General features: G+C 37.1%; 1 protein-coding gene across 1 annotated transcript in view; it reads left to right on the top strand.

The window, feature by feature from the left end:
- The window catches only part of CDH23 (cadherin related 23), a 1,135,250-nt gene that overhangs the window by 395,482 nt on the left and 724,687 nt on the right, over positions 1-15,081 (top strand). Inside the window, exon 7 of the mRNA XM_056530710.1 lies at positions 12,910-13,104. Within this exon, the coding sequence (XP_056386685.1) occupies positions 12,910-13,104 (195 nt within the window). The remainder of the gene's footprint in view (positions 1-12,909; positions 13,105-15,081) is intronic.

Here is a 15,081-nt window from a genome sequence, read left to right as displayed (position 1 = left end):
ACCCGACTATGCTTGCTTGCTGCCAGCCTTTTGACCCGTGCTTCGTCTGACAACGCTTTAACATCTGTGCCAAGTTTCATCTGGGCAACCTGTGTGGATGGATCATGCCAGGGGCAGCGACCTGGGTGCCGCAGCAAGTCCATCCCGCTTTGCCGCGGGCTCTGGTGAAAACCAGCAGCACCTTAGACTCCGCTCTCTGGTACGGTTCAGTCATTGTCCACACAGGTTAAATTCATAAAGAAAGGCGTCAAACAGGACATAAATATCACAAAATATACTTTATTAACATGAATCCAAAATGACAAGACATTTAAAATAATTTAAAAAATACATATATAGTAACAATCATGAATCCAAAAATGCTGAGAGAGAAACGGGGGCTATGCTTGTCTGCCAGGAAAAGGGTTAAATAATTAGTGCATAATAAATGTTGGCTCCCGTGGGTTAATGAAAAAGACTGCTGCTCATATATCGTGTATTAAGTATTAAGGTCGGATCCAGCAAGTATGCTCGGACCACAGGTAAGTACAGAAAATCATAGAGCAGACAAAAAAAAAACCAGGGGATCAATAGAGCATTATAGGTAGGGCAAAACCAAAACTGGACAGAGATAGCAAAATACTTTACCAAGTGGAGCAAGGAGTACGGCGCTACAGCCACCCGCCACCCAACGTTTCACCAAAGAAGCCTTCATTGGTGAAACGTTGGGTGGCGGGGGGCTGTAGCGCTGTAAAGTATTCTTTGTGATATTTATGTCCTGTTTGATGCCTTTCTTTATGAATTTAATCTATGTCTTTTGGCGTAGGACCTACTGTGTGGGAATTTTTTCATTTGGTATCTTATTGTCCACACAGGACAGCGGTTCCACTACTCCGATCCTGCAGCAGCATCAGCTTGTCCATGTCTCATGGACAAGAGATGACTCATGGACAAGGCTGCATGAGCAGATACACCAATCAACTCCTCTGAATCCAGTATACAATTAGAGGAGTAGTAAATTAGTCAAATATATTGCTAAAGAAGCTTTCCAGCGTAGGCTTAAAAAAAAAATAAAAAAAAAATAAAAGATATATATATATATATATATATATATATATATATATATATATATATATATTCTAAAAGTATATAGTGCTTCAGCTGTGGTAAAAGAAAAAAACAACAACTGTATTTTAAAGCTTGGTACATTTTTCATTAAGCACTATGAAAATGTTACAACTACATAAAGGATTATGCATACATGTATCACTGCTCTGGTGTGCATGCAATCATAATGGGGGTACTATAGAGGTCTATGAGGCCTCTACTGTACCGACATGTGCTGCTCTGATCCTGTAGAGGGTATGTCTCAATGGACACCATAAAGTCTTCTCCCCATGATTTGATGGATGAATGTGCATAAACCCTAATGCAAATGAGAATATATCATTTCTTCCTAAACTGTAGAGGTGCTTATTATGAGGTGCAGTTGAGAAGGCATAATAAATGATATGCTGCATAAACCTCTTAGGCTGTACCAATATTTGGTTTAAAGGGACATTCCAGTCCCCCACTGGCCCTGTTGCAGCTCTCTTTGATCTCCTTTTAAACAGCCACCACTTCTCTATTCTATTTGCTTTGAGTTAAAAACTTGGAACAGCATCTGCCCACTCAGCCAATCATTGGTGAGACAGGGCACCACTACAGCCGGTTAGCTGAGTGGGCAGGTCCTGCTCCGAGCTCTTAACTAAAGAAAAAAAAAAAGCAGAATAGACCAGCAGTGGAGGACTAGGAGCTGATGAACCCCCTACCAATGAAATATAGTTGCCGTGTGGAGAAAATGTGTTTTGTTCTGTGAGAGGGGGATTCTAGGGAATTAGTATTTTAATTAGCAACCAGGAATTGGAGAATAAGGAGGTCTTGAGAGGATCAGATAGAAGGGAATAATAATAATGACCCATAAATAAAGGGACATGAACAATATGGTCCTTTACTAAATACCTCCAGATAACAAAGGTCTGAGTAGGACCAGAATCCAATACCTAGGTTGTGGTTTTAATACACTTTTTTGTATTATTTGAACACATTATTGAGATATTTTAATAGGAAAAAATGTAAGTGAAATTTTAAAGGGGTAACCCTAGTAAAGGGCTTCGTGCCCTGAAGGGAAAATGTTTTGAATCTATGAAACCCTGGGTACTCTATGGGAGAATTTGATGTTATGTGTTCTGTGAGAGAACCAGGGAGCAGTCATTATGGAAATGGTATTGTCGGAGGCATGAGTTTCATTATGTCTACTATCTGAGGATGTAAAGAAGACCATACATCAAGATCATGTATGATAGCATCTGAGTCTAAGTTTTCCATTTGATTTATAAAGCATACACAGTTCACATTAATATATGCTGCTACTAAAATAGTGACGCAAATTATTTGCATCCGATTCCATGCAAATAATATGGTGATGCTGATAGTAAAAGGTTTATTGTGTAAGGTTCAACTGGAAAAATGTGTCTCGTGATGTTCTCAACTTTTTCTGGTGAGCTAAATGCAAGGGACATATGTTAGCTCAGTATAGTCTTTAATAAGTACAATAAATCCTTTGTAAAATTATTTTTCAATAATTCATGTATTGTACATTGGAGACAACTTACTAGTAAGGGCTGACAATCCTAAAGTTATTTATCGTGAGGCATAAAATGCAGACTTACAGGTAACATCTGATGTACAATGCAATTGTGTTTTTGTTAAAAAAAAAAAAAAAGCTATTGTTCCTTGCAAAGTGTGAACATTGCACAGGAGGTATTGCATTTTTTGGTATCATTGTACTCATATAAGATATCCTGAGTAAAACTAGTCTGTATTATGACATAGGGGAAGGAGATGCCCAGAGAAGATGACACCTTTAACACTTGTTTACTTTCATAATTCTTCACATGGAATAGCCTTCCTACAGAAGTGGTCGCTGAAAATACAGTGATGGAGTTTAGCCATGCATTGGATAGGCATATGACTATCCTTTAAGATAGGGCCAGTGACTATTATCATTAGTATTCAAGATATTGAGCAGACTAGATGGGCTGAACGGTTTTCATCTGCCGGACACATTTTATGTTTCTACATTTGTGTATTGAAAGAAGTGCTATCATAGTATCTACGCAGTGTTGTCCTAGCGGTAAATTAATGAAATGAGTATTTGTGCATTTTTCTATTTAAATAGGAACTTAGAATATGTTCACAAGCAGCAAATTAGAATTTTTTGTGTCTGTCCCATTAAGATCAATGTAGACATCTGGGCTCATGCAACATAAATACCCTCATTCACATGTCTGAAATGAATTATTGAAGCCGGTTACAAGAAAAATGCCCTTGAAAGGAATCTGTCACTGTGTACAATATAGTCTGTCCTTTCGGGATGTGGTATACTTTTTTACTGAAAGTACAATATATAAGTTGCAGCACTCACATTAACCTGTGGGTTCACACCACCTCAATCCACTCTACTAACTGAAAACGTTCTCCTTAGTGTAAATAGGAAAAGAGCTGTAATTCAGGGGCTTAGGTAAATGGGTAAAGATTGGAGCTATTAAGGGATTACACAGCATTAGAAACTGTAGCGGCCTTCCTCCAGAAATATCATCACTCTTGTCCTCAATTTTTTGTGATATTACAGCTTAGTTCAATCAAAGTCAATTTAGCTGAGTTGTCATACCAAATGCAGCCTGAGGACAGGTATGACTGTCTTTGGAAAAATAAGCAATTTTTTTTACAATCCTGGATGATCCCTTTAATTTCCATTTCAAGGACTTCACAACAATGTTTAAGTCAATTAGAAGCATATTCAGGGTCTGGGGCTATGTGTTCTGCTCATGTCCCCTCCCATAGGCTTGCATTTAGGGGGCGTGACATGATGTCACAAGGGGGTGGAGTCATGACATCACGATACTCCGGCCCCAGTGTCATGAGTCTTCAGACACGAAGCGATAGGGCCAGAGTACTCCTTTAAGAACTTAAAAGTTCATGCTTCAATAAACCAGAGACATTTTTTCCTCACATTTGCTTATTTGCAAACTCCAGATGGACTATTACGTGTCTTTAACAGAGGAGGAACTTCATTTTGGTCATTCTCCTATCTGCACACAGGATTTTTGTAGCTCAATCAATGTGTCCACTGAATTATTTGTCACCTTTCTTCCTGAGGCCCTTCTCCATCAATTACTTAGTTTTGAAGACACGGCCAGCTGAAGGAATAGTCCTGGTTTCTTCCTTTTATGAATTATGGAGGCCACTGTGCTCTTCAAAACTTTTAGTGCAGCAGAATTTTTTTGTACCCTCCCTCAGATCAGTGCTCCACACAATCCATTCTCTAAGCTCTACAGGCAGTTCTTTTCTTCTCAAGGCTGACCATGACGACATATGTGGTTTTCCACCAAACCAATAGCAATAGCAGATATTTCAGAAACCACAGCCAAAAATGAGCTAATAGGGAAAAAAAATGGTTATTTTCTATATAGCACATACAACACAAATAACGCATTTCAAAGGCAAACTGCCCTCTTTATCAGGTCTTTTATTACTTGTCATGGGCAGATGTGGTTGTATCAGAGTCTGTTACCAATTTATGGCTTTTATTTATTTGTTATGAAGGTTGTGAATATTTTGACTGTCATTCAGTTTAGTTGTGGCTTTACCTAACACTATTGTAGGTCACTGACTCTGACTGTTGTGAAAATCCACTGGCTTTTTCCTTTAGCTTTATCCAAAATGAATGCAAAATGTGTTCTTCACATTTTCTTTCCCCAACGGGTACACTGAAATCTATAAAACAACTATATCCCTATTGCATTGCTGACTAAAGGACATATGGGACAAAATCCATTCAAGTAAATTTTTCCTCTGATTTGCAGTGCCAGTGACATAGAAACATGTTTTCTGACAACCAGATGCCCTGTAATGTGCCATTTATATCTGTATCTATGACATGTGAAAGAACAGAGCACATGTCATGGTTGACCAGACAAGTAATGAATATTCACAATTAGATTTTGTAAATGTATAAAAAGTCTCATATTTGTTCCAGTAGTTGACATGTGAGAAAAATATTAGTTTTACATCAAAACACAAATTACCCAGAATTTGATCTAGCAGAGAAATGACTTCAGAACACTAGAATTGCCTAATAAGGTTTATGTGCTCCCTTGAGCTTCTCTATTGATTACGTACTGTAAATTACCAGACACTAATCCTTTAATTCACCTATATAAGTATTTGTGTGGGAGTGTAATATTATTCTTCCGATCCGGTGAAAATATTCACTTTTCTAACTTATGATTTATTAAATCACAGTAATTAGGAGCTTTGTTGCTTGACATTGCACTAAATACAATGCTATGTATTATTCAAATGAAAGCCCTTGTAAAACATTTCTTTTTAATTTCACCTTTACTGTACCATTTTATGTTTAGTTCCTTTCTCTGAAATTCTTCACATTCAAAAGATCCAAGGATCCAAATACAGTTGTCAATGTGATTGGAAAATTGGCTGCTAGGCCATTTTGTTTGGTCAATGTGGAGCTGGTATCGTGCTGATAATACTATTGTTAATTACTCTGAGTATAAAAAAGTCCTTTATATCTACATGTAGCACCCTGGAAAATGAGTATTCATAACCTCTCCTCCCCATTTTATTCGCTACATGTGCACTTCCATTCAGGTTCTTTCTTTCCTGCTGTTGTACTCAGAGTTGACAGGCTAACAGTGATCATCCCATACTGTTTTTCAGGAGGGATTGTTGATGTAATGGCATATTGCTATTCTTTGAACAGCTTCATTCTGAATTAAGTTCTCAAGAGACAGGGGGTTTCTAAAAATCTATATTGCAGATTTGACCATAAAACCTATATTGTTTCTTGTGGTGTTTTGTAAAATGTTGATAGATCTCTTTATAGCCAGTTGACCTTTCAATATCTTATAAAGGGTTTTGTGGATCTATGTGAATTTGTGTTTAATCACCATAGAAATATTTTATGACTTTCGGATACACTCTGCTCAATTCCACCATTTTCAATATGTCCAAAAAAAGAAGCAGAGTGGTATCCAAAAATTATATATTATCCAGCGTTAAAGTAGACAAATAAACCTACAGAAACAACACACTCTAAAATTCGTATGTTCCCTTTGTGTTATTTTCATGATATGTTATGCACACTGACTTTGTTTTTGTTTATATACCTTCTCATAGCACATTGTGCATAACTTAGGTACATCCACATGGGTACTTTTTATGTAGCATACTTATGTATGCACTAGACATATTTTTTACTTATGTGGACTGTACTCCAATTTTATTTGAAGGTTTCATTTTTCACAGTCTGTATAACTGTTTGAGTCAGTGTGTTAACTATGTTGTGCGGTAATAACTCAATTATTAATTATGAATTATGGTCATAAAAATATAAATTATGATAAATTGAAAATTTATGAAAATTATCAAAAATATCTAAATGATGACCTAGTGAATTGTAGACCAAGCAATCAATACAATTCACATCTGAGTCCGACTATTTCCTCAGATATCAACAAGTTCTTTTTATGACAGGATGGCATTAACGCTTAAGGATGTAGATTTTCAATATACAATAATACACAGGTATTATAAAAGTATGCAAATTTATTGGTTATAAGGATATAAACATAAATGAGTAGCAAACACAATGAAATATGCAAATTGATATCAATTAGATATATTAGTAAACATTACAAGCTTGTTAATTGACTACATATCAGTAGAACAATACATGTGAGTAGTAAGTAACTTTTTACAATGAAATAAAAGCTAGTAGGTTAGGAATATCATAAAAGAAAAAGGTCACATATCACTGTGTCCAGAGGAAACCTTATGACATCAAGATGGGCAATATCAAATCATAGACATCTCAATATGGAATGCTAAATACACTCCCCACCCCCTTGTAGCCAACTACATATCACATGACACCATGAATGGGCAAATCCATTTAAGGATATAAACATGGAAGAAATGTAATATACTTCCACCCCATACCGCCCCAAACAGAGTTTTATGATCTCGCTAGACTATATTTTAGGAGGAAGAACTTGAAACAAGTTTCCTGTGTGGGAAATATACTTATAACACTCTATCAATATGTCTAAGCAATTATTTAATGCTTTGATAGATTATGAGTCTTGATTCTCCTGCAGGTAGAATGAAGTCTCACAATATCCTAAAACTACAATCTCAATATGGAGATAATTAATTATTTTATTCTATTAATTTATTTGCCAATCTAAATGGTATAATCCCATCCACATTATCCAAATTGGTCTTAATTAAATGGAATACCAGTCTATGTAAGAACCTCACTTCTGGTCCCAGGAAAACTGAACGGTCCTGTCACGATTCGGTTGGCTGGAAGTGGATCCTCTGTGCCAGAGAGGGATTGGCGTGGACCGCGGAGCGGGGCCGCGCGCACCGGGACAACACAGACGGGGAACGGGTCAGGTACGGGAGTCGGGATGCGCATCGCGAGCGGGCGCATCCCGCGTCGCGAATCGCATCCCGGCTGGGAGTAATATCGCAGCGCACCCGGTCAGCAGGTCTGACCGGGGCGCTGCGAATGAGAGGATGCTGCGAGCGCTCCGGGGAGGAGCGGGGACCCGGAGCGCTCGGCGTAACAGGTCCATCTCATTGTCATGGATAGCCATTGGTCTGGTACTGTGTGCTCAGTCCGGCTTGCTGGGATCTCACAGGGATTTTCCACCTTGTTGGTCCTCTTTCCTTTGTGTGGGAGAGTCTTTCCTCTAGGTGTGTCTCTTTCTTTGTTTCTTTGTGTTCTACAGTCTCTAGCATCTGGTTTACCAGACTTTTTATTTAGTTAGACACACCCTCCTAAATTGGAATTCCCCAATGAATGTAGGTTGGGTGTGTACATATAGTAATGACTATGACATCACTATAATAACCAGAATGCATTGAGCATATCACCCACAATGCCATTCCTGTAGGTGTAATGTCAACTACCCATAAGCTGGGGGGTTCTATTGCATAAGCAATTAGCATCATTACCATTAAGGGTTAACTGTCAATAACTGGTCTTAAACCCACATTCCACACTTGAAAGTATAGAGAGAGGAATATAGCAAGAAAAGGGAGGACAACGCCTCGTGTAATCCTGTGGGTACAATGTATGATGAGCTTCGGGATTAAGAACTCTCACCTGGTAAATCTAGGTAATAGGCATATCACCCCATCCGTAGGAGCTTGACCGGGAGCCATGGCAGCGGTTCCAGTATTGAAAGTATAAAGGAAAAAAAAATCCAAGAAATGGTGCTATCCCATATAAAGTAGGAGTGACTAGTATGATGAACACAGCCATACTTTATTGAAAAGACAGTCAGCGAGTACATCCATGAGCAAGATGCGTTTCGGGTATAATCTGGGTAAGTATGGCTGTGTTAATCATACTAGTCACTCCTACTTTATATGGGATAGCACCATTTCTTGGAGTTTTTTTTTTCTTTTTTCCTTTACACTTTAAGTATGGAGCCCTAAATTATAAATTCAGGGATTATTTTTGACATATATATGTAATTAAAACCTGGATTCTCATAGACATTTTGGGGCCTACCTAGACATCCAAATTTAATGGAGAGATAAGAATACCATGGAGGTTTCTTTCACATAGACGTGTGAATCTCTCTCTGTGTCTGGTTAAATGGGAAATGAATTGTTAGTTACAATAACATAGACACAAGGCTAACACTGCTTAGAACAAGGTCACAGTTCACATCTGGAATGCTCACAGATGCTAATGACTGCAACGTTCTTCAGTAAAACTAAGACATTGTCTATACAGTATACACAATATGGAGGACATATACAAGATGTCCTATATCATACTATTAAATATGGTGCTTCATTTTTGGGATGTATAATTAGCATGACAACTAGGGCATACAGATGTATTCAAATACTATTCTCATAATTAGTGACCCTGTCTCTTTTCCTTGTGATATTCTGTTGTACTTTATTATTGTATGTTCATTAAGTCATTTTCAGTGTGTGTTTCAGGACCATCAAACATTTATATGGTGGCTACAGTTGTATTTATCTAGGCTAAGCAGATAAGTCACTGTAATAACAGTTTCTAACAAAAAAAAATAGAGGTTTAACTATTTGCTGATATATTTAGCTCAGAGAGCAGTACCTAGCTTAAATATGTACTCCAAAGAAAATAATTGTATTTGTAAATTACTCCTATTTGAAAATCTCAAGCATTCCAGTACTTCTTAGCTGATGCCCTGGAGGAAGTCGTGTAGTTTTTTCCAGTTAGACACTGTGCTCTCTGCTGCCGCATCTGTCTATGTTAGGAACTGTCCAGAGCAGGAGAGGCTTGCTATGGGGATTTGCTACTGCAGAATAGAAGTCATTTACAAATCTGTAGAACATTATGTCATCGGTTGACTTTAAAACTATTTTATTTCTTTGGAATACCCTTTTAAATACAACTGTATCCACTCCTCAGCTGAGAGCATGGTCGATATGTACTGTGTGTTTTTGTTGTTGTTGTTTTTTTATGTAAACAAGTATGTTCTCATTCCCTAACTAAATATCTTGAAAGTAAAGAATAAAAACCGTATAAGCTAAGTAAATGGCACTACTTTAGTAGTAAAAGTGATAACTTTACATGCCAGAGCTATTTCACCATAAGTGGGTTTATTACTGATAGAAGTTTGGAATTTAGATTTTAAGCCCCATTGGGGACAGAAACCAATGTGAGTGGTGACAATCCCTGCACCACGCAGCAGAGTAAGTTGGCACTATATTGATAAAATAAATATTGTTATTATAAAGTTTATCAACAGTCATAAAAGCTATGTCAATAAGAAAATAAGGAGGTGCTACCACGATAGGAGGTATAACTTGGTTAAACTTGATTGACGTATGTCTTTCTTCAACCGTACTATGTAACTATATACTGTAACTATGAGGTGTTTGTCAGGAAGAAATAAACTTGACTATGTAAAATTAGAGGTGTTTTACTGTTGTTATTTTGTCCAGCCCCTGTAGCTGTCCCACGCAGTTATGTTGCTCTCCATGGTCCTGAAATCTAGTTATCTTTTTTTTTTTTTTTTACTCTTCAATATTAGGAAGCAGCAGTTGTTATAAAATTCTTATAACCATAAACAATTGAATGACTAACTAGATAAACAAGAATAAATCTTTATTATAAATCATGCTCTGAACTCTCCTTGACAACTGTGACATCTCAGATACATACACTTTGTAGGAATGGAGACTCTATTAATTAACAGCTATAGGTAAGCTAGCATTGTATATCCATACTCCATGTCAACACATTTGAGGTTCCATTTTAATGGATAAATTGGCACCAGGATGTGTGTATGTTCAGGAATATACATGTGATATAGTCACTAATAGGTATTCAGAATGTATTTGAATACATTCCCTGTGCAATGCTGCATAATATGCTAGTGTCCTATAAATATTTGATAATAAAGTAAATGGGGTCTATGTATCAGTAAGAATCTTTTTTTATTATTATTAATTATGAAACAACCCCAAATCTTTAAAGGGGTACTCTGAATGCTCCGAATGCTAGAGGCGGCGCCAGGAGCTCATGACGTCATAGCCCCACCCCTCATTATGTCATGCCCCGATCCCTCAATGCAAGTATATGGGAGGGGTGTGATGGCATTAGGGGGCGGGGCTATGACACTGAGCAGCGGAGTACCCCTTTAAGCTTTTAAAAAAATAAAAAAAAATTACTTATTTTGAGAAAAGAGAGTGATTCTATATGCAGTTACTGATGCATGCTACAGTTTATACAGATCCTGCACAGTTTGTTTTATTTGGAAAAAAAAATTATATTTAGTGAAGTTTATCTTCCTTTTACTATGAGTCATGTATTCTTGACATAAATATTCTAGAAAGGAAATTATTTTGTAGAATCCTTACTTGTTAGAAGGGTCCCTTGACAATTATTTTGTTATTATTTATTATTAACAGAATTATCAATTGAGGGGCACATTTCTATTATTTTTTATTTAATTGTTGTAATGCTTATATGAATTTTTGGTAAGCTCTTTTTTTAACCTTTTTATTTTTTTTCTGTTGGAAACATGCTGACTTTTTGAATTTATCTTTTTAACATTATTGTTAAGGGTAGTTTTGCTCCAAAAAAAAAAAAAAAAGGGAAATTCTGTTTCCACAAGGAAAACTCCATATTCCCTCACAAGCCGAGTCTCTGTTGGTGCCAAAAGTTCAGTGTTTGATGTGGTTTAATAATTCTGTCATACTACACCAAATTTTGGGCTGAATGGAACTTTTGATCACTTTTGTACCATGTTTTTTTGAGATGAGAGAAAATGCTATTCTGTTTTTACATTCATTCCCCATGCAAGATAATAAATATAAAATATTTAAATTGTTTGAACATTCTTGAATGTGGTGATCTTAGTCTTGAAAAATAAAATGTAAATTGTTTGTTTCAAATTGGGAAAAGGGAGGTTTAAATATAATTTGGGAGGTGCATAAAAAATATATTTTTTAATCCTGTGTTAAGTTGCTTTTAAGGGGATTTGTAAAAGCAATTGTTTGATTTCTTGTACAGTACACTGCAATGCTATTGTATTGCAGTTTAATTTCATTTTGCCATTCTCATATTATATCCTGCTAGTAGCAGGCTTTAAGAGAGTCTTGACAGTCATGGCTGTCCCAGAAACTGCTTTGGCAAACACACTAAACAACCCCTTTACAGAATAAAGCCAGAAGTATGCAGCATTTGTCAGAGTGAAAATGAAGCATTGGTTATGGTAAATTATGTGATTGTCTGAAGACTGGCAAGGTTGCATTCCAGAGGTTTGGAGGGCAATGTAGTGTTTGAAGTGTGAGAGTGTGAAGAGAACATAATATCCCTTTTGCCATTTTTATTTACAGAGCTTAGGTTGCCTTTTGGTTGGTCTATGAAGTAAAGTATAAGTATATGAAGATACTATCTATCTATCTCAAATTATCTGTTGTTATATGCTCAGAAATAAAAGACAAAAAACGAAAAACAGGGGGCGCTCCCTTTGTAACAGGTAAAATATCTGAAAAAACCCTCCACCACACCTAGGTGATATTACTCACCCATTGGTGCAAATATCTGTGGAAAGATGGTGGGTAGAGGTATATACGAAGCTGCTGCACTCAGACTGGGACTGGACTCTTAGCAACCAGAGCCAGTGTTTACGACACGAAAATCTCAGAGAGAGGCAAAAAACGGTCTTATGAGGCAATGCTTAGGAGATCATGCAGACGGAAAGACTCAAGCCAGCACAGTCCCTTTTTACAAATAAAAAACATTTGTCCTGTGCTGGCTTGAGCCTTTCCGTCTTTATGATCTCCTAACCAACGCCTCATAAGACCGTTTTTTTGCCTCTCTCTGAGATTTTCGTGTCTGTTGTTATATGTAAATTTCTCACATGGTAGTTAAGGTTTATTCTTTTTGTCTTTGCTTTTCTTAGAATCCCAATCACAATGTTTCAGCCCATAATTGTTTTATTAAGGGAACACGTCCTGGTAGGTTTAATTATTGCCAAGCAGGCAGCGATGTGTGGCTTGGAATGACACTAATTACAGTGGCTTTCCTGGGTAAATAGGTATATTCATTTTTCTAATAATGTATTCCCTGTAACCCAGTAAGGAAACTGTATCCCAGGCAACAGCCTTATTTGCAGGGCTGGGAATAAACAAATAAAATGAGGTAATTTGCTGCCTATGGAGTAATAAAACATTTCAGATTACATTACACAGTAACAAGGTCACTTTATTTGTCTTGAACTGTTTGAGTGGGTTAGTTAATTTCCATCTGTTAATTTCACCCTGTATGTGTTTCCTGTCTTCCAGAACACACCAGTGGGAACTCCAATTTATATTGTGAATGCCACGGATCCTGATCAAGGAACAGGTGGAAGCGTCTTGTACTCCATTCAGCCTCCCTCCAATTTTTTTACTATTGACAGATCTCGGGGCATTGTGTCTGTGATAAGTCCATTGGACTATGAAACTATCGTGGCATATCAACTTCAGGTCAATGCAACGGTAAGTCATGTATACTGACTGGAAGCACACTGTTCTCTTTGACTCTGCAGGAGTGATGTCTGCATTAGACTGAGTTCCCATGGTGTTTTTGTCCCTTGGGAAAACACACAGCGAAACACACAACAGATGTTTGTCACATATTTTCACTCCATGTCATCGCACGTTTTGTTGTTCTGGAAGTAGGTTAGACCCAATATACAGTGGAAATGAGCCCCTTATGTTCTAGAGGTTGCATTTTTTCATGATCAAGTCATGATCAGTGCACCTATAGGACAGCTAGGCTTTATTTTGACAGACAGTTACCAGGTGCTAATGACCCTGAGGACATATCATCATTGTAACTTTAGAAACTAGGATATGTTCGCACATTGTAACTTTAGTAACTAGGATATGTTCGCACATTTCCCACGTTTGTGGGAAACTGCTGTACCATTGATGCACTACAGCAAACCTTATGGTTTGCCTAAACTTTTCCTTGGGTTAAAATAAAATTTACTTTAAAATGTCATGTTTTGCTGATGCTGATGGTAATTCAGAAAGTCTGTGTCAATATACCCTAGTTACTGTAAGGCTAATTGTGCGATTCATATCTGGAAATATTCCGGCCAGAGATTCTGAGGGCGTTTGGCATTAGGACTGTGGACATTGTCATCACCATAGATAGCAATGAATTCCACATGGATCACACTGAAAAAATGAGATAATTCTTTTGGCTGTGGAATGTCACGGCAGAAGCTGCCACTGAATTCTTTAGTGTTAACTTTCCAGCAGAATCCCATTGACAGCAAAGGGGATTCTGCTGCATTGGAATTTTCACAAAATTGTGCTTGGAAATTCTTCGGTATGAACTAATATTCTACTGTAAATATTATGTGGTACACATAACAAAAAACTGGCATACATTACCATATTGGTCCATCTAGTTTACCTCCTGTTCCACTGAAAAATTCCCATTCACTGGTTTGAGAACTGAGAAATTATAACTGGCTCCCATTAGAATTAGGCGATGGGTCTCGCATGCACACCACAGTTCTATTCACTCTTCACTCCACTCTAGCAAAAAAACTGGGGTCCTCATTTTCCTAATCGTAGGGGGCCCCAACTTTTTCAGATTGGAAAACCTCTTAACCGCTCTATACAATAAAATAGATTACATGTGAACTGTTGATAATTTTTTTTATGTTTGAACCAGAATGGTGCACTTTGAATAAAAATAATCTGCACTGAGTAGTTTACCAGTAATAACATCGTAGCAGGAAAATCAAAGATCAGAAAAGAAACATCTAGCGTGGTCACAAACTGCAAAGCCTTGGGGTTGTTGTAAGATAATGTTCATGCTGTGTTATTGAATGCCGTTTAAATGAGCATTAATCCCCCATAATCAGCTTTGACTGCAATTTAAAATCTTGATGTAGTAGATGTAGAAGTGCAAAACAGTCACTGTATCAGTCCATCACTATGTGCCTGCACATACTCGTAATGAGTAGGATTGTGTCGTGCAGAATGTCACAGATCCATTGAAGCTTTTGGTCACTATAAAGAAGACTACTAAAAAATAGTAAAAGCCATTAAGATGTGTTTTGTATGAAATGCAAAATACAGATATTTCTTGTAAGAGATTATTCAGGATCATAGCTGGTTTCCTCAAAAAACAGCACCGCACCTGTCCTCAGGTTGTGTGTGGTATTGCAGCTCAGATCTATTGATGTTCATGAAGCCAAGTTGTAATGCATAACCTGAGGACAGATGTGGTGTTGTTTCCAGAAGAAATTAGTTGTTTTTCTATTCACACACTGATTTGAAGATGTTTACACTATCTGATAAAGAATATATCAGAAAGATATTGATAAGATTATCATATTTTTTTTCTCAACAGTGCACCTAGTATTTATTTTGTTTTATTTTTTTTTTTAAGTAAAAAAAATGGGATTAGACACTGCATGGAAATAAGGGAAATGCAGTTTGTGGAAAACAAAA

Source organism: Hyla sarda, chromosome 7, assembly GCF_029499605.1.
Source record: "Hyla sarda isolate aHylSar1 chromosome 7, aHylSar1.hap1, whole genome shotgun sequence".
NCBI classification, from domain to species: Eukaryota; Metazoa; Chordata; class Amphibia; order Anura; family Hylidae; genus Hyla; species Hyla sarda.
This window is presented reverse-complemented; position numbering and strand designations above follow the sequence as displayed.